The sequence below is a fragment of the Sphaerodactylus townsendi genome, linkage group LG06, assembly GCF_021028975.2.
Source record: "Sphaerodactylus townsendi isolate TG3544 linkage group LG06, MPM_Stown_v2.3, whole genome shotgun sequence".
NCBI lineage: Eukaryota > Metazoa > Chordata > Lepidosauria > Squamata > Sphaerodactylidae > Sphaerodactylus > Sphaerodactylus townsendi.
Window position 1 is genome coordinate 48212739 of NC_059430.1, and position 27370 is coordinate 48240108.

Consider the following 27370-nt stretch of genomic DNA (forward strand, 5'->3'; position numbering starts at 1 on the left):
AGGAAGGTGTAAGCAGGTAATATTCCTAGTAAATATTTGAGCCATATCTAAAATGCAGTTTATCCAGGATTACAAATAATAGTTTAGAACTTGAAAATGGATCTTTGGATGTTAATTTCTATCCGTAATTTCTTGTCTGTTACTTGAATATTTTTTTAAAAAAATCTAATAATACCAATCCAGTGCATCCTAAGGAAGACAAGGCAAATAGTTAATTTTAGGACTGTGTGTGTGTGTGTGTGTGTGTGTGTGTGTGTGTGTGTGTGTGTGTGTGTGTGTGTGTGTGGTTTGGGTTTTTTTGTATCCTTAAATGGTCTGCATAGATTCCTAAGGAGGCTGTTTTATAGTTAACCTGGTTTGTTTGCCTATAGTTGTCCTTCATTCAGTGAGAGAAACATCTATCAACGTAGTTTGCTATGGCTAATCTCTATCGAACATGATATGTTGGTTTGCAACCTGGCCGTATATTCATATTTGTTAAGCACTTCAGCGTGGATATAAAGAGACTACTGGTTGAATTTAGCTGTACCTTAGCTGAAGAAGAGATAGCCTGCTTTGTACATGGCAGCAAGAAGCATGTTTTCACTTGTTAAACTTCCACACTGTTAAGTGCACACAAGGTAGTTTGTCTGCCTAGAACTGAGTATTGGGCCTATATTACACAGGCTCATGCATGGAGGAGAATGTAGGCAGGCACACATAGGAGAAGTGATGAATGCTAGTAGTTTTATTTGGTTGTAATAAAAGCCTCTGACCTACCTGTCACCAGTCTTGTTCCTTAGGTAGAAAAGGTGTGCCCTTTTCTGTTCGTTCTGGTCTGGATGATCAGTGTGCTGTTCTCCCTAGTAAGATTAAAGACTTAACTGAGACTTCCAACAAGTTATAATTTTGTATGAGGCAGAGATGCTGACTCAAGTCTAGATAACATCTCCCTGTACATCTAAAAGGAGCTTACAATAAGAAAAAGTCACTGCCCATTACACACAGAAAGCGCTAATCTTGAGGTTTTTCAGTGTGCACTGAGCTTGCAGAGGGGTCTCCTTGTGTTTTTCTCTTTGCATGTAAGGAGCCATTCTCTGTCTGTCCTGAAATTAGCTTGCTGGTCTTAGTGGGCCTCTGAAGCTTTTCCTGGTTCTTTTAACTCTGCCCATCAACTTCTCTTAAAGGCACAAATCTTATCACACCTGCAGTTACAAAATAAAGGGCTTTGTTAAAGCCTGTTAAATTGCCTTGTGTTGTTCCGATGTATCGATACAAGCATTTAGAGAGGCTGGAAGGCGTTGACAACAAGGAGGAGGGTGAGGGGGAAGCATTCAAAGCAGCCTCGGTTGGGGGGGGGGGGGGAGACTAGGCAGGCTGGCTGTGGGTGGAGGGAAGAGGTCCAGGGCAAAGTTGTGTTCACTGGCAGCTCTGCTTGTTTTGGCTGTGAAGCAAAAATAAATTCATGCTTGAAGTGATATTTCTTGCTGCAAGGAAAATAGAAAGTGAAAGTGGGGCTTGAGCAAATGCATCCATACAAGAAATCTTGCAGTGAGGCACATTGGCCCTCCTTGTGCAGTAGATGCCTTGTGTGTAGTCGGCCACTTTTTGCTTTCTTGTAGTGGTTTATTTTTGTGGTAATTATTGGATTTCTCAATCTTCCATTATAGAAACTAGAAGCTGACATTCTTGAAGTTACGGGGATTAAAGAAAAAGTTCTTCAGGAGCTTCAGCAGCAAAAGCAACAGTGCACGGACTTAAATCTCAAAGCTGCAGAACTGACCAAACAAGTAGATGCAGAAAGAGAAATGTATTCTATATTTCCTATATTTTTTACTTTGTGACCTGATATTAGCTGTTCCTAGAGATTTTTTTCTCATAGTGTACTCCTGTCTCAAGTGTAGCAGTGTCATGAATTATCTGCAGCAAACTGGACAGGACATAACATGATATTATTCCTTTATACCGGTAGTTATCACTGTGTATTTTAACAGGATCTTACAGGACAATGTGTTTAGCATATCTGAATGTGACCCACTGTGGTAGGTCTGTCATCCATTCCATACTGCAGTTACTTGTATCCAATGTAACCTTCCTTTTTTAGATGTCTTTATTTTTTCTTGCTATCAAGTCACAACTGAATCCTTGCGACCTTGTCGGGTTTTCAAGGCAAGAGACATTGGGAGGTGGTTTGCCACTGCCTGCCTCCGTGTCCCGCCCCTGGTATTTCTTCGATGTCTTCCATCCAAACCCTTGCCAGGGTCAGTCCTGAAAGTGTGTGACTGATCCTAGATACCCAGCATGTTTCCATGGTAGAGTGGGATTTTCCAGGTCCTAGTCAGGCTCTATAACCACTACACCTTGCTGGCTCTTTCAGATACCTTTATAATGCTCTTTTACATTTTCATCCCAATTTTTTTCTGCTTGAGGGTTCAAAAATGCTTTTCACATTGTTTCTTCCCTGTTAACCTTTCCTGACAACAGCAACCTTGTCAAGGTGGGATAGGCTGAGATATTATGATGGGCCAAAGGTCACCTGGTGGGTTTCCATAACAGGGATGAGGGATTCAAACCCAGCTGGCCCAGGTCCTACTCTGACACTCTAATGATGCCACACTAGCCTTGATAGTCCAAGCAGACAATATAGATCTGAATTTTGTGTCAGATTTGTGTATTCTAAATGACTGATTCTTGGCTTGTAGGATTTTCAAGCCAAGAGACCTTCAGAGGTGGTTTGCCATTGCCTGCCTCCATGTCTCGCCCCTGGTATTTCTTCGATGTCTTATGACTGATTCTAAATGACTAAATTGCTGATTCTAAATGACTGGTTCTTGGCTTTCTTAGGTTGATGCATAATTTATATTTTAAGTCTCAAAGTATTCTATTGGCATTACAAGTGTACAGCTGGTCAGGAGACAATGACTACTAGGATATTTGATAAGCTATTGTTTTTGTATTAGTGACAAACGAAAGGAAATACTATTAGTATATATAACTATTATAGCCGAGTAACTTAATATTGAAAGAATTCACTTGCCTCCACAGAGTATCTAATACCAAATCAGACCTACAAAAGAAATGTAATGCTCTAAAAAACGCAAGTCAGCATATATCAAAACTAGAGGAAGAAAATGCAAGACTGAAGCTGGAATTTGAGAAAATGCATGAAGATACGAACAGGCAACGTAAGGAACTAGATGAAAAACTGCAAGTAGTAACAGAAGATTCGCAAAAAATGAAGTTGGAAAAAGATACTCTATTAAAGGAGTTTGAAGTGATCAAAGACAAGCTGTCAAAGAGCACTGAATCTGTGAAAGAAGCCAAAGATGAATTGGAAAAGGAAAAACAAAAAGGAAAGGTGGCAGTTGCAGAAATGGTGAGTAGTGGATTTTAAAGAAACAGATTTCCTCTGTCTGCTGATTTGCACATTTACGCCTGTGAAAATTTAGCACTGTTTGCCAGCTGTAATAGAATAGGTGGTGAGAAATCAGAAGTTAAGAATACTGTTGTGTTTTTTGCTAATTAAGTGTGCATCTTTCAGATGCTGGGCACTGGCTTTGATCAGATAACAATCTTCTTTCAGTTTTTGAACAGTGCCAGGAAGAATTGGACAATAATTAAGCTTTTTAAAAATCTGGCTTATGGAAGAAATAAGGAACTATGCCATGTAAAACTCATGAATGTTTCCACATTGAGAAAATAGTTATTTAAGAAAATTAAAACCTAATTCTCTACTTAGATGAAAATTAAATTTCCCTACAAATGATACTTTTCATACACAAGATAAATATAAGCAATTGCCATTGTACTATTACTCTGTTTTAGAATGACCACCGAATCTAGTGTCATGATGATAGGAGAATTCAAGCAAATCATTTGTTCCTCTGTATATAACTGTTTTCAGAAAAACTTTTTTTCAGAAAAAATTCCATTAAGCCCCCCTTTCCAAAATAAAAGTGAAAACTTCCCAACCCTGTGATTGCAGACTTCTTAGTAGCAATCAATCTGACCTCCTGAGGGCAGCAGTAATTGTAGAAGATCACATCATTACTAGTGGAGCATGATGAAAATGGCTGTGCTTTCTGATCCCTGTTTTGAAGGGTATTAAAATCCACAAATTCAATCTCATAGCTCTAAACTGATGTAGGCAAGTCTCACAACCCCCTCACTTCTGCAGGAGCCTATCACATACCCTGCAGCTGTGGAAAGATCTACATAGGAAACACAAAACGCAGCGTTCAGACTCGTATTAAGGAGCACAAAAGACACTATCGGCTTAACCATCCTGAAAAATCTGCAGTTGCAGAACATGTCTTAAACAAAACTGGACATAATGTTTTATTTGAAAACACTGAAATTCTAGACAATTCAAAAGGTTACTATGTCAGACTGCACAGGGAGGCCATTGAAATTCACAAACACTAAGACAACTTCAACAAGAAAGAAGAGACTCTGAAAATTAACCAATCTTGGCTATCAGTACTTAAAAATGGACTGATAACCCTACTGGCAATTTTTATTTATTTATTTTATTTATTATTCGATTTATAGGCCGCACTGCAAGTTCCACCCAAACACTTAATGATTGGTTCCCCACCCTGGGACATGGACAATATACCCCACTAAACTTTCCCTTCTCACAGTGTGAAACAGAACCAGTCAATGCAAGTGGTTACCCAACATTTTTCTTGCTTCTCTGCTTGCTCAAGGGCTCTAACACAAATAGAAATTTTGCGCTGGATTCGGCCCACAGAGGTATAATTTTAAAGGACAAGGATTTTTAGTATAAACTATCCATTATTAGTATTGTTGAAAGCTTTCACAGCTGGATTCAACTGGTTGTTGTGGGTTTTCTGGGCTGTGTGGCCGTGGTCTGGTAGACCTTGTTCCTGACGTTTCGCCTGCATCTATGGCTAGCATCTTCAGAGGTGTATCACAGAGGGATATCTGTTACACATTGTGTCCAGTATATATTGTCCTTGTCCCAGGGTGAGGAATCAATCAGAAAGTGTTTGGGTGGAGTCCATTGTCCATGGACTTGCTCTGCAAAGGTGTGGTTGATAGTATTGTACTGTGCGTGGGGCTTATCAGTCCAATTCACATTTGCATTCCCTGCAGCTGTATTAGTGAATGCAAACCCTGTGTCTGGGTGGAGTCCATTGCACTGCCGTAATGCCCATTGGGCAAGGTGGGCAGCTGCCCAGGGCTCACCTTGTGGGGGGCATCAAAATGCTGGGTTCGTTTTTGGGTATTTTTAGTGGTTTTTCATTTTTGGCCTGCAGAGGGCGCAGCTTTTAGGCTAGCGGCACCAAAATTTCAGCGTATCATCAGGAGACTGTCCTTATGCTACCCCCCAAGTTTGGTGAGGTTTGGTTCAGGGAGTCCAAGGTTATGGACTCCCAAAGGGGGTGCCCCTATCCCCCATTGTTTCCAATGGGAGCTAATAGGAGATGGGGGCTACAGTTTTGAGGGTCCATAACTTTGGCCCCCCTGAACCAAACTGCACCAAACTTTGGGGTTATCATTAGGGCAGTTCCTGGATGAGGCCCCTGGAAAGTTTTGAGGACTCAAAGTGCCTTCAGAAATGTGCCCCCGACAGCTTCGCAATCTTCATTGACAGCAATGTAGAAGTCTGGAACTCAATGCAGAACAAAGATTCTTGGGCAAATTTGGGATGTTCCCTGCAGGGTGCATTTTTTGATGTATCGGCACCAAAATTTCAGGGGTATCATCTGGATGATCGATGGCACCCCCCAAGTTTGGTGCAGTTTGGTTCCGGGGGACCCAAGATATGGACCCTCAAAGGATAGCCCCCATCTCCTCATAGCAAAGAATGGGGGGATGGGGCACTTGCCCTTTGAGGGTCCATAACTTTGGACCCCCTGAACCAAACTGCACCAAACTTGGGGGGTACCATGAGGACAGTTTCCAGATTATACCCTGAAATTCTGGTGCTGATACATCCAAAAATGCGCCCCCTGCAGGAACATCCCAGAAATTTGCCCAAGAATCTTTGTTCTGCATTGAGTTTTCTGTATTGCTGTCCATGGGGGTTGCAGGATGCGGGGGGGGGGGGACATTTCTGAAGGCACAGTCTCAAAACTTTCAGGGTCTCATCAGGAGACTGTCCCCCAGGTTTGGTGCAGTTTGGTTCAGGGGGGCCAAAGTTATGGACCCTCAAAACTAGCCCCCATCTCCTATTAGCTCGCATTGGAAACAATGGGGGATGGGGCACCCCCTTTGGGAGTCCATAACTTTGGACTCCTTGAACCAAACCTCACCAAATCTGGGGGGTAGCATAAGGACAGTATCCTGATGATACGCTGAAATATTGGTGCTGATATGTCTAAAAATGCACCCCCTGCAGGCACCAATGTCCTGGTGCAAAAGAAATTTGGTCGTGGTGGAGTATGGTCATTACGATGGGGGGGGGGGGCATCCAACTCAGGTTTTGCCCAGGGCTACAGTTTGCCCAGGGCTGCCTCGTTACGCCCCTGGTCCATTGTCCATGAACTTAGCATACCTTTGGCCTTTGATTCTGGTGTTTTTAATTAAGAATTGAGAATTAACAAAACTTGGCTACCAGTAATTAAAAACAACAGAATCAAAGGCCAAGGGCATGCTAGGTTCATTCTCACTGGACACAGTGTGTAACAGGCTTCCTTCTGTGATACATGTAAGGGTTTCAATGGTGTTGATGGTAAAGTAACCTTGAGTGCATTCCACGGCCCGGGCGATGGGCCAGCTTCATCGGCGGAGACTTTATCTCTGCGCGGGAGATGAGGTCTCCGTTCCCATGGGAAGCAGGAAGGGGGATGGGATGAATAGAGTTATAACCTGTGCTTCTGGCGGGAAGTGTCATTCCTGCTTAACACGCTTTGATGTACTTCTTGAGCTTTTCTAAGATGTGGTCTGAATAAACGGTCTTTTTCACCAAAGAGCCTTTTATTTCTGCTTCTATGGAATTCCTTACATTGTGGCAGGAATCCTTAATCCATCTATCTTACTAGTGTAGTGGACCTCTAGTGTCTCGACATGGAGAGGGTTGAATGTTAATACTGGCTTGGGAAGGTGCGGTAGCCCCTCAAAGAGGGTCTCCAGACCTTTCCCTTCTGGATCTGGAGGAACCGGCGGGAGAAACGGGCCCCTCGCTGGTGACTTCCTTTTCCCCGCCCCTCGTGACAGCACGAAGTCTTCCTTTATTCGCTGGAATCGAGGGACGTGACGACGATAATTTCATGGGGACTTACATGGAGTCAGTTTGGGGCGCTGTCTATGGATCGAGCGCCTCGTGGATCCCGGATCTCTACCCGTTTTAGTGTGGATTACAATCCTCAGATGCACCCTGTCATGGAGGAGACGTGCTTGACCACCGTTCATGCGGCAACGCAGGAATCCCATTGAAACGGTTCCTGGACTGCAGTATTTTGCAGTGATGCTCCCAAAGAACCACCGCGGCACAGCACTGGGAGCCCATCCAAAGCGGACACCTGGGACTCAAATCCTGGGATTGGGAGAGGGTATCCGATGACTGTTTTCCAATCGGACCCCTGACCCCGGGTCCAGCAGCCGCGACCCATGAGGTGGCCTCTCGGGAGAGCCACCGGTGGCTACGGTGTCTCCTGATGTCTCACTTCCAGACTCCACGACTTAAGAGTCCGACAGAAAGCTCTGCACTCCCAGCCGGATCTGTTCCCTCTCCCACTCAAGGAGACCTGGGATGAGGTGAAGTGGGGCCACTCGCGCAGGGATGCCTGGCTAGAAGCATGGACCCGTGAAGCGCCAGCTATGGGAGAGGAGTGAACGGGCACAGTTGCTAGCAAGAAGCGCCAAAACCTGCAGAGGGACCGGAACGGCAACGCATAAAGAAGTTCCAGCTTTCTCGAAAGTTGGACCGTGCAAAAGATCGCGCTCCAATCGTACAATATGCCTCCCAGAATCTGTCCAGTCCATGATAAGAGTCCTGGAACACCTCCAGACTGGATTTTACAAGCGGCAACGCTGAAAAGCGTTCAGGCCCTGCGCGACGCGAAAAGTGAGCTCACTCGCAGCTTTTAAAACGCCCGGAGCGAATCTTCGGCTAAAGTAAGTGGAACGCAGAAAAAGCTGCTCTGCATGCTTGCACTCAGGATGCATTGACCCGCAAGGAGAGGGAGCTGGCTGGCGTTGGAGAGGGAGCTAAGGGAGGCAGCAGACCAGGAGAGCCCCAAGTTGGAGTTCTATGCCAACATGTTACTTCGGATAATGCCGGGTGCCAGGGGGGCCACGCATTCCTGGGTCCTAAGCCACCCAAACGCCAGCCCGGCACAGCCAGCGCTTCCGGATTCCGGCCCCTCCCGGCAGCGGTACGGCAGCTGCCTGCCCAACCCTTGCTCGCTAACTCAGCGCTAAGAACCGCACGCCGTATTTCTGCAGGCTAGCCAAAGAGCCAGTGGAACCCGGGGTTACTATAGAGCCCCCGGGATACCGGCCCTGCTTTTTGATGGGACCGGGCTTCCAAACTTCCCTTACTTCATTTTGCAACTCAATGCCCACTTGGAGAGCACTATGGGATGATTTATATACCTGCGGGTTCTGAGGCCCCAGCGAAAAAATATCGGGACATCGGCTCGAGTCCTGGATGGGGCAGCAGCCGAGCTTGGTTACCGTGGACTCTTTTGGATTTGCAAGATGAAGACTCTCGCGACGGTGCCCGCCATTCCCTCCCAAGCCTTTAAGAGCGCTGGCTTCCAAGATCCAGGGCGCCGAGAATGAAGCTTATCCGCGACCTATCAAAACTATCCAGCAAGGCAAAACGCCGCTCGTTTGCCAGAATTCGCCCGTGAATTTCAGATGCGCGCAAGGACTGCTCGAGAAACTCCCTCTCTGAGTGGCCTGGAAGAACGCGATGAAATGCTAGAAATACTTCTCTCCGGATGCTGTGGACGGCAAGCTGCAAGTGAAACGGGTGGCTTTTTAATTCGGGTTCCCCTACGTGATTCATTGCAGATTGGATCCAGCTTGGGATCCCAGGTGGCGCCTCTCGCTTGGAATAAGCGCCCGTGCCGGAGGCCCCCCACGCCCAAAACCTGCCACTGCTAAGCCCACCCAGAGTGCCCAAGCTTCTCCAGCCGCCTTTACCGGGAAAACCTGTTCTTCTGAACGCCGCCGCCGAGCTCGGGATTGTGTTCTTTACCATGGGAGGGCCAGGTCATCTAGCCGCCTAACTGTCCCAAGAAACAAAAACCAACAACCCCAGCTACGCGCACTCCATCTGCCAAACCACCACGCGATGAATCGGGCCGCTTCCAGACGGGCTGCGCTCTTTAAAGCGGTCATCGGCGCTTTACTCCAGAGGAGGGGGGAAGCAGCTGTTTGCCTTTCTTCAGCCCCCCCCCTATGGAACACATGGGTCCGACTCCTGACGCGGTGAGTGAAGGCAGCGCTCCCATTACTGTCCAAGCGTTTCTGGCCAACCCTTCGCTAAACACACTCGCATTATAGCGTCGGCCCTTGTGGGTTCTGGCTGCTCCGATTGCTTAATGGGGCCCCAGGCAGAGGAGCTAGGGTCTGGATCAAATTCCCCTGGCTAAGCTTCCATACCATTCACCCTAAATGGACGGCAGCCCCTCGAACGTAAGGAACCGGCCCAGTTCAAAACACAACCGCGCCTCCTCCGCTATGCCGCCTAATTCATTGGGAGAAAATTACCTGTTTTATTTTGGCCACAGTGGCCAAACACTCCATAGTTTTGGGCATGCCATGGTTATTGTTACATTTTAAACCAAAAGTTCATTTGGAAAGAACGGAACGAACGGATGCTAGAATTCACTGGACCCTCCCCGCGTGAACATACATGAATTGGGGGGAAAACCCAACTTCTCCCCTGACACACACCCTCCCTTGGTTTTATCAGCGATTGCTCCCATTCTGTTAGCATCCCACCGGGCGTATCATGATCTGTAGCCAGAGTTTTCAGGAGTTAAAGAATGCTATCAGTTGCCACCCCATAGAGACACTGACTGCAAAATCGTTATACAACCAGGGCGAATTGCCCAAACAAGAACCTCGGGCCATAGGGTTCATACGGGCGGGCTACCTTTCAAACACACACACGCTGTCTCCCGCTTTTGTTTTGTGAAAAAAGAAAGATGGGTCTTTACGGCTTTGCACAGATTATCGAGGTCTTCAATGCAGTCTCCCTGTCCAATAAATATCCTTTGCCTTTTTGATCAATAGGACCTTTAGATGCACTGGGCAAAGGGCGATTTTACTAAATTGGACTTGGAGAGAAGCTTTACTACAGGGTCAGAATTGCTGAAGGCTATGAACACTTCGATCAAGGCGCTTTTAACACAAAAGTTTGGACAGTTTGAATAATACTTGATAATGCCATTTGGGGTTAGGGGGGGCCCCCGGGGCTTTTATGGCCCTTATCAACGAAGTTCTCCATGATTTTATTGTACCAAGGGAGTTGTGGTATACTTAGATGACGCTTTTAATTTATTCTACAAACCATAGAAGAGCATGAAACATTGGTTCTGGAGGTATTGGAAACGCTTTTGCTCGATTAAATCTCTCTTTGCCAAATCTATCCAAAATGCTGTTTTCTACCAGACCTCCACATTGACTATTTGGGTTACCGGATCTCGCCTCGAGGGCTTGAAAATGATCCTGCTAAAATTGACGCTGTCCTCCAAATGGCTCTGCCCCCCACCAACCGCAAAGAACTCCAATCTTTTCTGGTTTTGCTAATTTCTATCGTGGACTTTATAATCCCCAATCCGCTGAACTGGACTCTCCCTCCTCACAGACCTCTTACGCACTAAGGGTGGCAAGATCCACTGTCCGGCCAAGCCCGGCCCCTTTCCTGGTCTGGAAGAGTGTCAAAACAGCCTTTCAACTCTTAAAAGTCTGCTTTTACCAATCAACTCTATCTTTAAAGCACCCCTGACCCAGATCTCCCGCTGCTGGTGGTTCACGCGGGATGCCCCTCGGACAAAGCACTTGGGGCAAGCCTCCTGTTGCAGAAAAATAAAGATGGTAGGCTGGTTCCGTGCAGCTTTCATTTCTATCCAAGAAATTCCTCTGGTGCTGAACTCCAATCTCGGACTGTAGGGGATAAAAGAGACTGCAGCCATCAAAGTAGCACTCTCCACTCTGGCTTCACTTTCGGCTGGAGGGGGCTAAACACCTTTCAGGTTTTGGTCGATCACAAAACCTGGCCGCTTCTTTCCACCCTCTCTCAAGATGTCCTCACCGCAAAACAACTCATAAGTCATTTCTTTTCTCGCTTTACAGTCCATTTTTTCCCCGGAAAACCAATAAACTGGCTTTCGATCGCCACGCCTCGCTACTACTCTCGAGGAGGGGGGTGGAGCTGTCCTTTAATGGAGACATCTCCACGCGACTGTTCTCTCCCCCTCCCAGTTGGGGCTGGCTGTCACCCGATCTCAAACGTCCACTCCTCCTCCACCGCCCATTCCTAGTCTCGTCTCCCCTTTCCTGCGGGAACTCGAGGAGGCGGGGCTGCACGAGCCTCCAGCGGAGGAAAGTGACTCCCAATTGCGTTTGGAGAATGGAGTTTGGCGGAGGGGGGAATGTTGGTACGTGCCTCTGAAGATGCCAGTCACAGGTGAAGGTGAAATGTTAGGAACAAGATCTATCAGACCACGGCCACACAGCCAGGAAAACCCACAACAACCAGTGTTCATTATTTGTTTCCAAAACTTCTGCCCATCATGTAAAAGAATAAAATAGTTGTTTCCTGGTTTTTCCATTGACAATTATGATGAACATAATTTGTTGCTGTAATTGATGAAGGTGTATTTATGATTGAATAGGTGACATGTCTTATGAATCAGTACTATTTTAAATTTAGAGAATTGGTTTCTTGTTAGAAATACTGTGGTACCAGTTACAATAGTGTATTGAATTGATAGACTTGATAAGATTTGAGGTGTATAGTACTTAAATACTATGAACTACCAGTTGTCCACTGATTTGAATTTAAAAGAATGTCAGAATTCACTGATATTTTGTAGTTTTGCAGTTTTTATTGTTAGGAATCTTGGAGAACAATGAAGTGCAAACAAAATGTTCATTTTTACACAGGAGAAGTCTTGTCAAGAAACTAAACGTCAACTTCAAGTTCAGACAGAATCTATAGCTAAAGAACAAAATGAACTGAAAAACTCACTGGAAAAACAGGAAGGGGTAATGTTGACTATATGACTACAGACATGAAAAATATAGAATGGGTTCTTTTTTTCCCTGAATACTTTTGCTAAGAGTAAAACTTTGTAGAAAATAAGCAAAACACTTTCCTTGAGTTGCAATTATAATCAGGCCTCATTCAGGACAGGAGTGAATTATTTATTTAGTCAAGTGTTAAATCCCATTGTCTCTTGGCATGTCTGTGTGTTTTGCAGAAAAAAAATAGCTTGTGTTTAGGAAGCCTGCAGTGTTTTTGTTTGATTCCCATTTTACAACTTGGATTTAAAATATGTAGAATAGATTAGATTGTGGAAAATATTGTAGCAACAGAAAGGACTTTGTTTAGGCATAATGTAAAAGTAGCTGGTTAAACTAGTAATATCTAAGGTAGTGATAACATATCACATTTACATTCCCATTTGTAGATCTCCAAGCAGCTGGCAACAGACCTTGATTTGGCACGTGCACAATTACTGCAGACTCAAGGTGTTCTAAAGGAAAAAGAAAAAAATGAGCAGCAGCTCCAGCTGAAGTTGAAAGAACTGAAAGATTCTTTTGATCAGAAGAAAAAACAAAATGAAACCCAACAAGCTGAATTAAAAACAGCTCTCTTGGAAAAGGTACGAGTCCGGCCTTTTATGTTCATACTTGACATAGGTGAAAGAACTGTCAAGTTCAAGGTTTGAGTATGTAGACTAATATGTAGACTAAATATTTAACAATTGAGCCACTGCCACTGAGGTAGCAAAGCTGATGCCAGGCAAAATGGGCGGGGGGAGAGTGCTATTATCACTGTATTGTCGAAGGCTTTCACGGCCGGATTCAATTGGTTCTGGTGGGTTTTCCAGGCTGTGTGGCTGTGGTCTGGTGGATTTTGTTCCTAATGTTTTGCCTGCAACTGTGGCTGGCATCTTTAGAGGTGTATCACAGAGAAAAGTTTGTTTCAGTGTGAAACAGACTTTTCTCTGTGATACACCTCTGAAGCTGCCAGTCACAGATGCAGGCGAAACGTTAGGAACAAAATCCACCAGACCACAGCCACACAGCCTGGAAAACCCACCAGAACCAACTATTATCACTGTTTTAATTGAGGCAACGAAGCTGGGATTGGGTAGGCCACCACCTCAGCAAAACTTCTCCTCCTACCCCAGCAAGGGCACCCAGGTGAGGGGTGCATCAGTTCCCCTCACTGCTTCAACAGAGATCCGCATGCACAGACAACACTCCTCTGGAGGTTTTTAACCTCCCTCCCGCCATGTTTTCCACAGGTCCTTAGATTTTTTAGAAAGGCAGGAGCGAGAGACACATTTGCAGGAAAAATGTCCTGCTTTTCTTCTGGTTCCAATCATTGAATTCAGTTATCAAGTTGGGGTTCAGTTGGCTATTAAATATATTGATTTGCATTGGCAAGTAAAGTAAGCTAGTAGACATCCCCTAGCCTAAATTAAATCATTAATAGCTATTTGATTTACAAGAAATCCATATTTTTGTTTCTATATTAATTGCTTGTTTTGATTGCCTTGTAAAATTGTATTTTTGTGTGTATCAGGCAGAACTAGAGAATAAACTACAGCAACAGATAACATTGTCAACACAGGAACTTATAGCAGAGAGGGAAAAAATCGTGGAACTACAGAATACACATAAACAAACCCAAGAAAAAATGGACAGAATTCAGCTGGATATTTATGGTAAAGAATCAGAGCTCTTGGCTATACGGCAAGACCTGAAGGTACATTAAATTTCTTCAGTGGACATTTTTTTCAGTATGCACAATGGTAAAGTGTTGGAGCTCCACAGTGTAACTAGTTTTACATCTGCATCAGTGTCCCTAAATAATAAAGTTTGTACTGGTTGTTTTGACTCTTGATGTCCCCAATGCTGCTTTTCATGAATTTTTATGTGGACATAATTTTGGGTTGGGGCAATTCTCTGCTTGTTTTTTGTTTCTGTGCAATGATGCTAAATATATATTGCTCTATAGATATCAGAAACTGTGTTGGGATTCTGTGACGAAATGGATGGGGCCCGTGTGAGTGGGATATAGCCTGAAGGAAAGAAGGAAGGTGGGTGGGTATGGGGGTGGGTAGATTGATGTATAGGTAGATGGATATTGGATGGGGCTTCACTGTCTTAAGTAAGCAACACTTACAGGGTGGGATCTTCTGGAATGTTTGTTCAGGCAGAAGAATTTCTGTCCATGAAGGGAAATTTTTTTGCTTCCTCCATCCTTCTGCAGTCCAAAATGTCTGGAAATAGTCTGGTGAATCCAAGACACAGTTAGAATTTTTGGGGAGAAAAAGTTCTGGTAGTGAAAGATAAAGGGGGCAGTAAGTAACTGGGCACTGTGAAACCATTTGTCCAGACAAATGAAAGGGTATTATGATAAAATTGTTACCTGTTGATTTAGGTGCTTACTTTGAGATTAATATACTTGGAAATGTAGAGTTCTCATCATTGGACTGCTGTTAACATAGTATGGTGGCACCACCTGCTGGAATATTTTTGGAAAACGATTATTTGATGTATATTCTTACTGAAGGCTGCCCTACAAGTTAATTTGCTGGATTGGGTCCAACTCTGTTCTCTTACCGAATGGAAGGGCAAAGGGAAAGGCGGTTTATGGTGATTTTCTTTTCTCACTGTAACGTCCACTCCCATGCCTCATGAAGGCTCATTGATTCTTAGGAGTGGTTTTCTGAGGAGTTTTGTGGAGGGACTGCACTTAGAAGGATAAGATGAAAGAGAAATGTTGTGCAAATGAAGCTATGAGTCATGAATATTTGTTTTATCTTTTATTTAAATTGCTTATGCTTTTTTTCTCGCTGTACTCCCTTTCTGTTGCTAGAGTATTCCTCCTTTTTGCATAACCATTGGAGGAGACTTCTGGAGTTTGCACAAGCTACCTTTGCTTGAATTCAGCTTCACTGTGCAGTAATACATAATCCATGTTTGTGTGGGCTAACTGCCACTTTTGTCCTCTTACTAATTACTGTTCTGCCTTTTATCACTTTCTTCCATATCCCTGTGACAAACAATAGAGATTAGCTATCTTCCATTGGCCGGGACTGGAAACACATGTAGTTAAGGTCATGTTCTGGATTGGGCAGGGTTATCTAAGTAGATGAATGAACAGATGGGGGATTGTTTTAATCAGCCCGTTAAACACCTTTTTCCTGAATTCCACACACTTGTCTCGCCCCCCAGGGGTCTGCAAATCCCATGTGTCTGGGGTTGTTAACGGAATCTCATCCTTGGATTGCTGCTCTGTCCTAGCTGCATTCTCTCCTCTCCAAGCTTTCCTAGCCTCCTCCACTGCCTGATTGTACTTCTACGTTTGTTAACTGCTGCAATATGTGCAACAGTTCAGTGGGGGTGAAGTTGGACGGGCCCAGGGAGTTGCCTAGTTCTTTTATAAATCCCTCAGGATCTTCATTGAATTTTGGCAAATGGCCTTTCATCTCTCTTATGTCTGTGGAAGTTAGGGGTACCTCGACGTATCCTATCGTCCCCCCTCCCTGTGGCACTTGTCTGAGGGGAGCTAAAGTTTCGGAGTCCTCAGGAGGATCCTCTGACCTACCTGGTCTGCTCACCCCCCAGCGCTCATCCCTTTCTTGTATGTCCTGCAATTCTCTTGTCATTTTCCTTATGTTAAGTTTCGGTGTTTCTCTTGGTCTTACTATTGGAATTTGAATAGGGGCGGATGCATTATTCCTCAAAGGTCCTACAACGGCCTGTGGGGGTAGTCTATATGGGGGTGGGAGAGCCTCTAACGGATCCCAAGTTTTTTTATCCTTATTCCATTTCCTCATTTCTTCTATGCCCAACTCCTTTGATGGATATAACTGACACATTCTGTCCTGACACTTTTTCTCTTATATAAACCCATAACGCCAAGCCATAATGTAGGAGAGCTCACCCCCTGATCCAACCAGGGATCCTAACTCTGTCAAATAAGTTTGTACTTCTTTGCAAATATCCTCCTTACAGGTTCCAAACCTGGGCCACCTATCTCCTGATTCTAAATCATAGGTGGGCCAAACGTCTGTGCACAGCTTGGCCATTACATTCCTCTGGAGATCTACAGTGCCTTCTAGGGCCTCCCACTTCCCGAGTACCTGGCCCAATGGACTGTTCTCCGGGATCTCTACCTGCTTCTGCTCGGGCTTTGCAGGCGGGACATCTCCCTCGAGAATCCCCTTCTGTTTCTCTGTAGCTCTTCTCCTGCCTCCCATCCTATTACCCATCGTAATATAGGGTCCCAGAAGATTTTTGTCAACTCACCAAGTCAGAGGACATCTCTCAGTCTCTGCCGCTTCCGGCGACTGGTTACTGCTGCTGTGCTGGGGTTCTTTGACGTGGAGAAACGGAGGGACTATCGTGTGGGAAGCGGGCCGAACCAAAGGAAGGTCGGGGCGCCTCCCTGTTCCCACACGAGTCGCTCCTTTTTCTCTTCGGTCAAGAGGGGTCCAACCCCTCTGGCCCAAAGGGGCACTACTATCCCACTTCTGACACCAAATTGTTATCGAGTATTTTCAGATATCCCCAATCAAATCAATACTCACAAACGCAGCAGTCAGCAGTAAGCAGTTTATTCATGTCTATAGAGGTGGAGAGTACCAACCGAATCAGGGTGTGGCACTCTGAAGTCTGCATTGCAGTGCAGCTCAATTTAAAGCATCCCCTCTCTGTCTCTTGAACCAATCCCAAGACACCACATGGCTCTTAGGGCTGACCCAAGGCTCACAATCTTCCTAAAAAGGCAGTATTACAAATTTTACTCACCCACCCCAAAAATCCCCGTAACTTAAGAACATAAGAACATAAGAACAAGCCAGCTGGATCAGACCAAAGTCCATCTAGTCCAGCTCTCTGCTACTCGCAGTGGCCCACCAGGTGCCTTTGGGAGCTCACTTGTTATTCTGTTAGTTTTACCCGCTTTAAGCAACAGGTTATTGAGCAATGGTTATTTCCAGCTAGCACAACGGTTATTTCCATTTCACGGCAACCTTGTACCCATGTACCCGTGAATAATCCTCACATGATGGTGTCAGTTCCCTTTTCTTTGCACGTAGGCACACTACTTCTCCTTTCCATGCAAGCTAGAAGCATCCGGTTTAATAAATACCTTTGCAATAGCTAGGGCAAAGTTTGAACTTATATCTGAAGCATATCTGAAGCATATAACTCTATATATTTCTTAACACCACACAAGCATATAGCATATAGTCTGCATATATATCTGAAAACCTCACAACTTATCAATATTTTCCATAACATTCTGGATTGGGCAGGGTTATCTAAGTAGATGAATGAACAGATGGATAATTTGGGACTTGGTCCAGCCAAGATCTGCTTCTAAGCATTGTCAAGAGTTGACTCTGTGATTATACTGGTAGTCTTTTTTTTTTAGTAATTGCTTTTTTCCTTAAATTAGTCTACAGAGGAGAAACTTGCTTTAGCTCAAGAGGAACTGATTTCTAACAGAAATCAAATTAGTAATCATAACCAATTGATCAAAGAACTCAAGACTGTAAGAGCTACAATGGAACAAGATGCATCAAAAAAAGAACAGCAGTTAAAGGAGCAGGAAAATCTGCTACAGGAGATACAGAAAGAGAAGGTAATTTTCACTCTCTGCCCCTCTACCCACTTCTGCTGCTTTGAGCTGAGGTGCTAGTAACTGCTACTTCTGTTATTTATTTTGAAAACAAGACTGCTTTCTTCACAGTGTAAATCTTTTGGCAGAGAATGAACAACTCTTTTGTGTGTTGCTACTGGTATTTGGTCTGCCATACAGAGGTGTTTTCAGAATGAATTTAAGCTTGAGCTCAGTGTATCCTAGGGAAAAATGTACCTTATCTAGAGTATGTGAAATTCCAAAATTATTGTAATAACATGGATTCAGTGCTATAGTGGTTCAGTGGTAACGGACTCCAAAGTTAGCCTTGGGGACATAACGGTTAATACCTTTCGTCTGTGCACGTGCACACAATTTAAAATCTTCGTCAGTTCAATCAGGCTTATTTTTAGGTAAATATACATAAATTTGTACTCTACTCATTTATACTTCATTTTTCACTGAGATTCAAGGTAAACTACAAAATATAGAAAACAATTCAACATACATAAGGTGTACAATAAACCAAATCTTAGATCAGGTGTCCCCAATGTGGTGCCTGTCGGCATCGTGCCAACTGCTGACAATTTTTCTGTTACCCAGCAGATGTCTTTAGGAGGTCGGTGGGACCAGGTAGAGCTTTTCCCCGTAAGGTTTCTGAATGGATATTAGAAACTTGAGTGGCTGTTCTCATTTTTTAAAATGCTGCTTTCACAGTTGCCATGACAGCACAAGAATCTTCACCATGTGACTAAAGTAGGCGATGACTATCATTTTGTGGTCAGCTCTGCCCCTCTGTGACAGCCATTATATATCTGTATCTGCCATACCATGTCAGAATTCCAAAGGTGTCCAAAAAGGTTAAGGACCCCTGCAATAGAATTAAGATTACAGAACTGGAAAACGATGCCGACCCCCACCCCCACCACTATCTAAAGCATGACATACCTTTATGCAGAAAGTGGGTTAAAAAGTAGAATAGAACGCAGTACAACCAAAGGGATGTGTATAGTAACAGTGCAACTTTGACATGTATAATCTTGTATTTACATGATGGTATTTTCTGGTAGACTGAAAGTAGTTCTACTAAACAGTTTTTATGTAGGGAAGAAACATGCTGTGGAGTATTAAAATGCACCTGTCCTTACTGGCAATGAAAGTGCTTCTGCAATAGCATAGCCATCAGTCAAAGAGAAAGCAGCCTCTTAAGCATGTCTGCGGGTTTTTTTCCTTTTCAAGGCTTTAAAAGAAAAAGACTTGGCTAATGAGAAATCCAAAACAACAGAGTTCCAGAATATAAACAACAAATTGGAAAAAGAGAATGCTAAACTGAAGGAAGAGGGCAGGGCCTTCAAACAAGAGTTTGAGAAGGTATGTTATCATAAGAGATATATGTGGTTGGAACATTGTATGTATGTATTCCTTGGAAAAATAGGAATCACTGTTTCTGCAAGATTTATGCATTCTTTTACTGAAGAAAGCTGGAGTGCTTTGGATTGCAACACCAAGGTCTAATCCAGATATGGGCAATTTTGTTCAAGTCCCACAACTATATTGAATATATAATGTATTGATCAGCCAAAGAAAGCTTTCATCAGCATACTCTGAGGTGGGTCAGCTGATGGAGCCTATTGTCACAGACTCCCCTGCCTGTTTATCTCTCCTGCTACCTGTCCATGTGCTTTTCCCTGCCCATTTGCTTGCAAGCACTCTACCACCTATGCTCTCAGCTTCCCAGTGTTGAGGGGGAAATGCGTGATGCACAGAGACAGCTAATGGACAGCTAATGCTGGAAAGATAGCTATAGTCGCCCTTAGTTATCCATTCTCTTCTTACTGTCAGAACATTCCCTTGCCTATGGCTGAGCCGAAATGGAGCCTGTGTTCATGGCATTGTTAAAGCAGAAAGAATTTTTATGCCTTTTGACGTTTCCTTATCAAAGTTCTATGAGACACAAATGTACAGATGACCACTTGAAAAACAGGGAAGCAAACATGTTTCTAGCCCTCTGTCACTTGGCCCTATTGGTCGTCTTTTATGTGGCTGGACTATGCTATGCTTCAGTTTCTCAACTTGCATCAACCCTCTTCCTGCACAGTTAACCACCTTTCCTCCTGAATAAAGAGTTTTTCCTGTTCATGTGATTTTGAGATTTTTCCAAACAAGCTAATTCTTTCTCTCATCTAGAAACATTATGATGCTGAATTTGCCCTTCCTGAAGATTTCAGAGGTGTTCTTGGAATGGTTAAGAGATAAAATATATTTATTGTAAACTTGTAATTGAATACTTTTACTGTGTTTTGTCTGGCTGGTATATCACTCAAGACTCTAAGACTGTAGTAATGCGGCGGAAAATAATTATCTCACGTTAACTTTTTATTTTGTAATATTGTATGTTTTAATAGGAAGTTACAAATCTAAAAGAGGCCAAGCAGCTGTTGATTCAGCAGAAATTAGAGCTTCAGGGGAAAGTTGATAACATGAATACAGCTCTTGAAAAGGAGAAAAAGAATAGAGAAATGATCAAAGATCAGCTGAAAAAGAGAGAAGAAGATTTGAAGAAGAAATCCTCTGAACTTGAAGCAAAATTGGTAAGTTTACATACTATGAAGAGCACTTGCTATCTTAGCATACTTAGGTGTTATTGTAAGCTAGAAAAGTTTTGTACATTTCAAAAGCAGAAATAATAGAAATAGTGTACATGTACAAATAAATACAAAATACCCTGTTACCTATAGGCATAAATAAAAAACAAATACAATCGTTTTCCTCAGTGGTCATAAAATAAATAACAAAATGCAGGAATAAAACATCACAAAAATGCAGATAATATATAATAAACAAGGGGCCATGGCTGGTCAAATATTTTATGTTAAAATCTATAATTTATATTTGTTTGTTTGTTTGTTTGTTTATTTATTTATTTTAATCTCCATGAAATCCTGACCAAATGAAGCAGATTTGACCAGAGGGAAAACTGTTTGAAGATTGACTGTCTCAATTTGCTATTCATTGGGAGTCTGTCACTGTTGACAGATGGGTTCTGTGTATAATAAATAATGGTTACTTTTTGGAACTGGTGTCTGTTCCTTCCTACTCGAAATCAAAATTTGTGATGGGTGACCACCCCACCTGAGTTGTTGCAGGAAGTAGATTCTCTGTGAGCAAAAAGTGTGTTAGGGACGTTCCCAGTAGCCAAGCCAATATCAGTTTGTGTTCCAGTTATTTTTTTGTTTGATAGAAATTCGGGGGGGGGGGGGGCAATCCTGGACCAGTATATTCTAAACAAACACCTGAAGGTGTCTAAATTTCAGATGTTAATGCTTACTGATATCCCTCCCTTAGTTACTCTGGGAGCTTGGTTTATGGTCATAGACCTACAAGATGCTTATTTCCACATCCCCATACATCCAGACTGTAGGCTATACCTCAGGTTCTAGCATTGGCACAAATTCTACTAGTGCATGGTATGGCCTTTTGGCCTTGCAACAATGCCTAAAGTTTTCACCAAGTGCATTGCTGTGATAAAGGCCCATCTAGCTACCAAGGGATATCCTATTTAGATTATTACTGGGTGATTCCCAGGAGGATGTGGCCCACCAGGTTCATGTCTCCAATTCAGTTCTTTCACAACTTTGGATGTTGAATAATGTGAAAATATCTGTCATGATGCCTTGCAGAGCAAGAGAGGGTACATACTCATGTGCAAATAAGGCACTTCTATCTGTGTCTAGAACTGCTACAATACACAAATTGGTACAGTGTTTCAAACACTCAAGATTTGAGATGGCCATAACTATTTAAAGGCTGTTGGGTTTAATGGCCTCCACCACTGCAGTGATAGCACAGATCAGGCTTTGAATGTGAGCCCTGCAAAATTGGTTCCTCCTTAAATTTAACCTGCTCTGAGATCATTAGTTGTTGAAACTTCAGTACCTAGATAAGTAGTCAGATTCCTGTCGAGGTGGTCCAGTCAGTCTAACCTTTTAGAAAGGAATCTCTTTGGAATCCCATCTTTTGACTTGCAGGTATTCACTAACACCTCATGGTATGGCTGGGGTGTGCATTGTGGTGACTGTGGTCCATGATCCAGTGCAGAGATGATCTTAATTCATAGGTAGTTTTTCCAGAAGAGTTATGCTTTAGTGTGAAGAGACTGGCTCAGGGGAGGAATTGGGAAGAGCCTCCTAGTTCAACCTTGGTCAGTTATTCTCCATTCTCTAGTGGATGGAGAGGAGAGCACTGTTTGTCTAGATCACTGCCAGTCAATCTAATAGAGGAATTCATTAAGCAAGCAAGTTATCTGTTCTGATCTGTTGGCATGTTTATTTTGGCTTAGCAAGCGGAGATTAAAGAAAAAGATGAACAATGTAAAAGTCATGAGGAGTCGGAGGGTAAGCTCAACATGCAGATCACAGCATTGAATGAAAACCTGGGTACAGTGAAGAAAGAGTGGCAAAGCAGCCAAAGAAGAGTTGGTGAGCTGGAGAAACAAACAGATGATCTGCGTGGAGAGATTGCAGTACTAGAAGCCACCGTACAAAATAATCAGGATGAGAGGAGGGTGTTGTTAGAAAGGTAAGGCAGTTAATGAGGAGCGGGGTTTGTTGTTGTTTAATTCAAACAGTTTTTAAATTTATTTTTATTGATTTATTGGATTTAATAGGCCACCCCTCCCCTTCTGAGCTCACTAGTGTAAATTAAGATGGAGTGCTTTTAAAATTTGATTACTAAATATGTCACTGCCTGCATTGTTTTTTTTTATTATTATTATTATTATTATTATTATTATTATTATTATTATTATTATTATTATTATTATTAGTATTAGTATTAGTATTAGTATTAGTATTAGTATTAGTATTATTTATTCAATTTCTATACCGCCCGATCCCCAAAGGGCTCCGGGCGGTGAACAACATAATATATAAACAATAAAAAGGAGCAAATCCGATAAAATACAAACATAGGCTCCGTCAATAAAACATCTTAAAATACATAAAAACAGCGGCTAACAATTAGCAAATTAAACAAGAGGCGTCCAGGCTCAATTTAAAAACCCACCCCAAGAAGGGGGGGACGGCAGGCCCCTCAATATGAGGAGCTCTGTTGTACCAGTGCCAAAGCAGGAGCAGTGGGGGGGCACCATATCAGCGGCTGGACACTCCAAAGGCCCGGTGGAACAACACAGCCTTACAGGCCCTGTGGAACTCACCAAGGTCCCGCAGGGCCCGGATAGTTGGTGGGAGGGTGTTCCACCAGGCCGGGGCCAGCGCTGTGAAAGTCCTGGCCCGTGTGGAGGCCAGCCGCATCATTGAGGGGCCGGGGACCACCAGCAAATTGGCCTCTGCTGAACGCAGAGGCCGAGTAGGGACATATGGGGTGATGCGGTCTCGAAAGTACGAGGGTCCCAGACCGCGTAATGCCTTGAAGGTCAGAATCCACACCTTGAAGATGATTCAGAATTCAAACGGGAGCCAATGCAGCTGGCGCAACACAGGCTGGATATGCTCTCTAAAGGCGCCTCCTGTGAGCAGGCGCTCAGCTGCATTTTGGACCAGCTTTAGTTTCCGAATCAAACGCAAGGGAAGGCCCGCCAGAAGCGAGTTACAATAGTTTAGCCTGGAGGTGACCGTTGCATGGATCACGGTGGCTAGGTCCGTTTGGGAGAGGAAGGGGGCCAACCGCTGGGCCTGACGAAGATGGAAAAACGCAGTCCGGGTTGTATGGGCCACCTGGGTCTCCATTGAAAGAGACGAATCCAGATGGACCCCCAGACTGCGAGCGGAGGAGGCCGGAGCCAATAAGGCCCCCTCCCACACCGGCGGCTGGAAATCCCGAGCCTCTCCCTCACGGCCCAGCCATAGGATCTCCGTCTTCGACGGATTCAGTTTCAGCCTGCTCTGCTGCAACCAACCAGCTACCGCCTCCAAACAATGCTGTAGAGCCGCAGGGGCGGCAACTGCTCCCCCTCCATCAACAGAATGAGCTGAGTGTCATCGGCATATTGATGACAGATCAGCCCAAAACTCCGTACCAGCTGAGCAAGTGGTCGCATATAGATGTTAAATAATAGCGGGGATAGTAGTGCCCCCTGGGGTACTCCGCAATAAAGCGGGCACTTCCTAGAGGCTTCATCCCCGCACCACACTTCCTGGCTCTGGGTCCGGAGAAACGAGGCAATCCACTGAAGGACAGTGCCCCGTACCCCGGACATGGCCAGGCGGTGGGTCAAAAGGTCGTGATCGACCATATCAAACGCTGCGGTAAGATCTAACAAAACCAGCAGCGCCGATCCGCCTCGGTCAAGCTGCATACGGAGTGTATCTGTGATGGCGACAAGAGCAGTCTCCATCCCGTGCCCAGCACGGAAGCCGGACTGGAAGGGGTCGAAGGCCGATGCGTCATCCAGGAAGCCCTGAAGCTGCTCCAACACCACTCTCTCAATTACCTTCCCCAGAAACAAAAGATTCGAAATGGGGGGGGGGTGTAATTGGCCAGATCGCCAGGATCTAATGATGGTCTTTTCAAGAGTGGGCGGACCACTGCCTCCTTCAACCCATCCGGAAAGACTCCTTGCTCAAGGGAGCCATTGATGATGTTCAACAGATGGGGTCGTAGCTCCGCCTGGCAAGCTTTAATGAGCCAGGAGGGGCATGGATCCAGAGGACAGGTAGTAGGTCTAACAGCAGCCAAGGCCCTGTCGACAGCGGCTTCGGAGAGCAGGGAGAACTGGGCCAAACTTGGGCCTGAAGACGGCAAGGGAGCCTCCAGTTCACTAATTGTAGATAATGTGGCGGGGAGGTCCTGGCGAAGCGACGTGATTTTATCCGCAAAAAGCTCATGAATGCCTCACAGCTAATAACCAATCGACAATTTGTAGACCCTTCCGATAAGGAGGTCAAGGACCGAATTATACGGAACAATTGAGCCGGGCGGGAGCTAGCAGATGCAAGAGAGGAGGAGAAGAAAGCCCTCTTCGCCTCCTTCGTTGCCATCTCATAGGCTTTCATAAACGTCCTATAAGATGTTGGCGCAGCGCCGTCACGAGATCTCCTCCACACTCGCTCTAGTCGTCTAAGCACCCGTTTCATATGGCGCAGCTCCTCGGTATACCAGGGAGCCTGCCGAACACGGGGGCGAAGAGGACGCCGGGGGGCAACAGTCTCGATGGCATCGGAGAGCCGGGAGTTCCAGTCCTCCACCTGCTCATCGAGCGTGCCGGCGGGTTCAGGGTCCCGCAGAGCATGCAGGAAACCAATTGGATCCATAAGTCTCCGTGGGCGGGCATAAATCTGCCCCTCGCCTAGACGGGGTTGACGCGGCAAGTCCATCCGAACCCTCAGGGCATAATGGTCGGACCATGGCACTCTATCTATAGAGGATACGACCATATCAACCCCCAGACCAAACACCAGATCCAGTGTGTGACCGGCCTCATGGGTGGGGCCAGAACTTACCAAGGAGAGGCCCAGTGTTGCCATGGATGACACCAGGTCCACAGCTGCTGTACATGAGGCGGCGTCGACATGGACATTGAAGTCACCCAAGACAATAAGTCTGGGGAACCTCAGTGCCCAGTCCGCCACCACCTCCAGCAGCCGCGGCAGACTGTCCCTCGGTGCGCTAGGCGACCGGTACACCAAGAGGACAGCCATCCTCTCCGAGGCCAACCACTCCAGGCCGACACACTCCAGGCCAGTGATCTCTGGAACGGGGGCAGCCCTGAAGGGAATGGAATCTCGGATGAACATTGCTACACCGCCCCCCCGGCCCTGTGTTCGTGACTGGTGGAGGCACGCGAAACCTGGTGGCGTGACCTCGCCTAAGGCAACGGTCTCACCCTCGCGCACCCAGGTCTCGGTGACGCAGGCCAGGTCCATCTGCTGGGCTCCGAGATAATCCCGGAGCACAGAGGTTTTATTATTAATGGACTTGGCATTAATCAACACCAGAGACGAAGCAGGGTTTTAGAGGGTTTTGCTGCCTCAGAACATGGAGGTTCCATTTAGATATCCTGGTTAATAGCCATTGATAGACCCATCAACCCCTTTCCCCTTTTAAGATCAGCTAATTTAGTAGTCATCACCATATCCTGTGGCAATGAATCTCATAGGCCAATCATTCTTTAATTGAATAAGTACTTCCTTTTGTATGTCCTGATTGTACTGCAGATTGACTTCCTTAGGTGTCTGCTTAATTACGGGAAAGGGGAAAAACTCCCCACTTTTTTCTCAACCCCATATATAATTACATAAACCTCTGCCATGTTGTCATTTTCTGCACCTTATTTGCCCATTGTTGTCACCTGTCCACCTACCTTGACAAGATCTGTTTGAAACCTTCTCACCATCCTGAATATTGATAGTGTTACCTGCAAACCTGGTCATTTTCCTTACAGGATCATGATTACAGACCATTTATGAACAAATTAAATAGCATCAATCACATTGCACTGTATTGATGCTGCTAGTTTGCACTGTATTGCACTGTATTGATGCTGCTAGTTTTATGTATTTTGTAAATTGTTTTAACCTGATTTAATTTATTTTATTCTGTGTACTGTTGTTTTGGCCTATTGTATGTAATACTGTTTCTGGCCTGGTGTACACCGCCCAGAGCCCTTCGGGGGTGGGCGATTTAGAAATTTGATAGATAGATAGATAGATAGATAGATAGATAGATAGATAGATAGATATTCAATCAATCAATCAATCAATCAATCAATCAATCAATCAATCAATCAATCAATCCCTGGGAAACCCTCTAATATTTTGTCTACTTTCTTACACTTGTTGTTTCTTGTTGTCGAATTACTTTCCAATTCACAAGATAATCTGCCCTCTTACCCCATAATTGCAAGTACACTTAGGAGCCTTTGGTGAAATAATGTACACATTATTTCGGATCTCTGTGTATATTGAGACTAACCCTTTTTGAAGAACTCCAAAAGGTGGGTGAGATGAGACCTCACTTTACAGAATCAATGTTGATTATTATTCAGTAGGGCTTGTTCTTCTATTTGCTTAATAATTCTAACTTTAATAACAGTTCCCACCAATTTACCTGGAAGAGGTGTTAGGCAAACTGATCTGTAATTTCATGGATCTCCTCTGGATTCCCTTTAAAAAAAACCTGTTGAATTTGCTACCTTCCAATCCTCTGGATGGAAGCTGATTAATGAAAGCTACATGTATCTTCATGTTTGAGTTCCTTTGACCAATAGGTTTGCCACTTAAACCCAATAACTTGCTAGTTTTTAATATGTTAGTTAGCCCTAGACGTGGAAGAACTTTCTGAAAATAGTTCTGGCTTGGGTTTATGCCTTGTTTTTCCACAATGAAAATAGTTTATTTATTTATTTATTTATTTATTTTATTATTTGATTTCGTATACCGCCCTATCCCCAAAGGGCTCAGGGCGGTGAACAATATAAAAGCATATATAAACATAAATATATAAAAGTTTAAAATTTTCATTCTAAAACAGTATCCCACGAACCCATATGCAACCCTCCCAAGAAGAGTGATGGGTCCCGATGATGTTAGGGACCCTATACAGCAGGGGGAGGATGAA

At 44.4% G+C, this 27370-nt stretch overlaps 1 protein-coding gene across 1 annotated transcript in view; it reads left to right on the plus strand.

The window, feature by feature from the left end:
- The window catches only part of EEA1 (early endosome antigen 1), an 80170-nt gene that overhangs the window by 43405 nt on the left and 9395 nt on the right, over nt 1–27370 (plus strand). Inside the window, exons 18-26 of the mRNA XM_048499208.1 lie at nt 1650–1789; nt 3025–3355; nt 12073–12174; nt 12600–12794; nt 13724–13906; nt 17612–17797; nt 19034–19165; nt 20200–20385; nt 22134–22372. Of these exons, the coding sequence (XP_048355165.1) occupies nt 1650–1789; nt 3025–3355; nt 12073–12174; nt 12600–12794; nt 13724–13906; nt 17612–17797; nt 19034–19165; nt 20200–20385; nt 22134–22372 (1694 nt within the window). The remainder of the gene's footprint in view (nt 1–1649; nt 1790–3024; nt 3356–12072; nt 12175–12599; nt 12795–13723; nt 13907–17611; nt 17798–19033; nt 19166–20199; nt 20386–22133; nt 22373–27370) is intronic.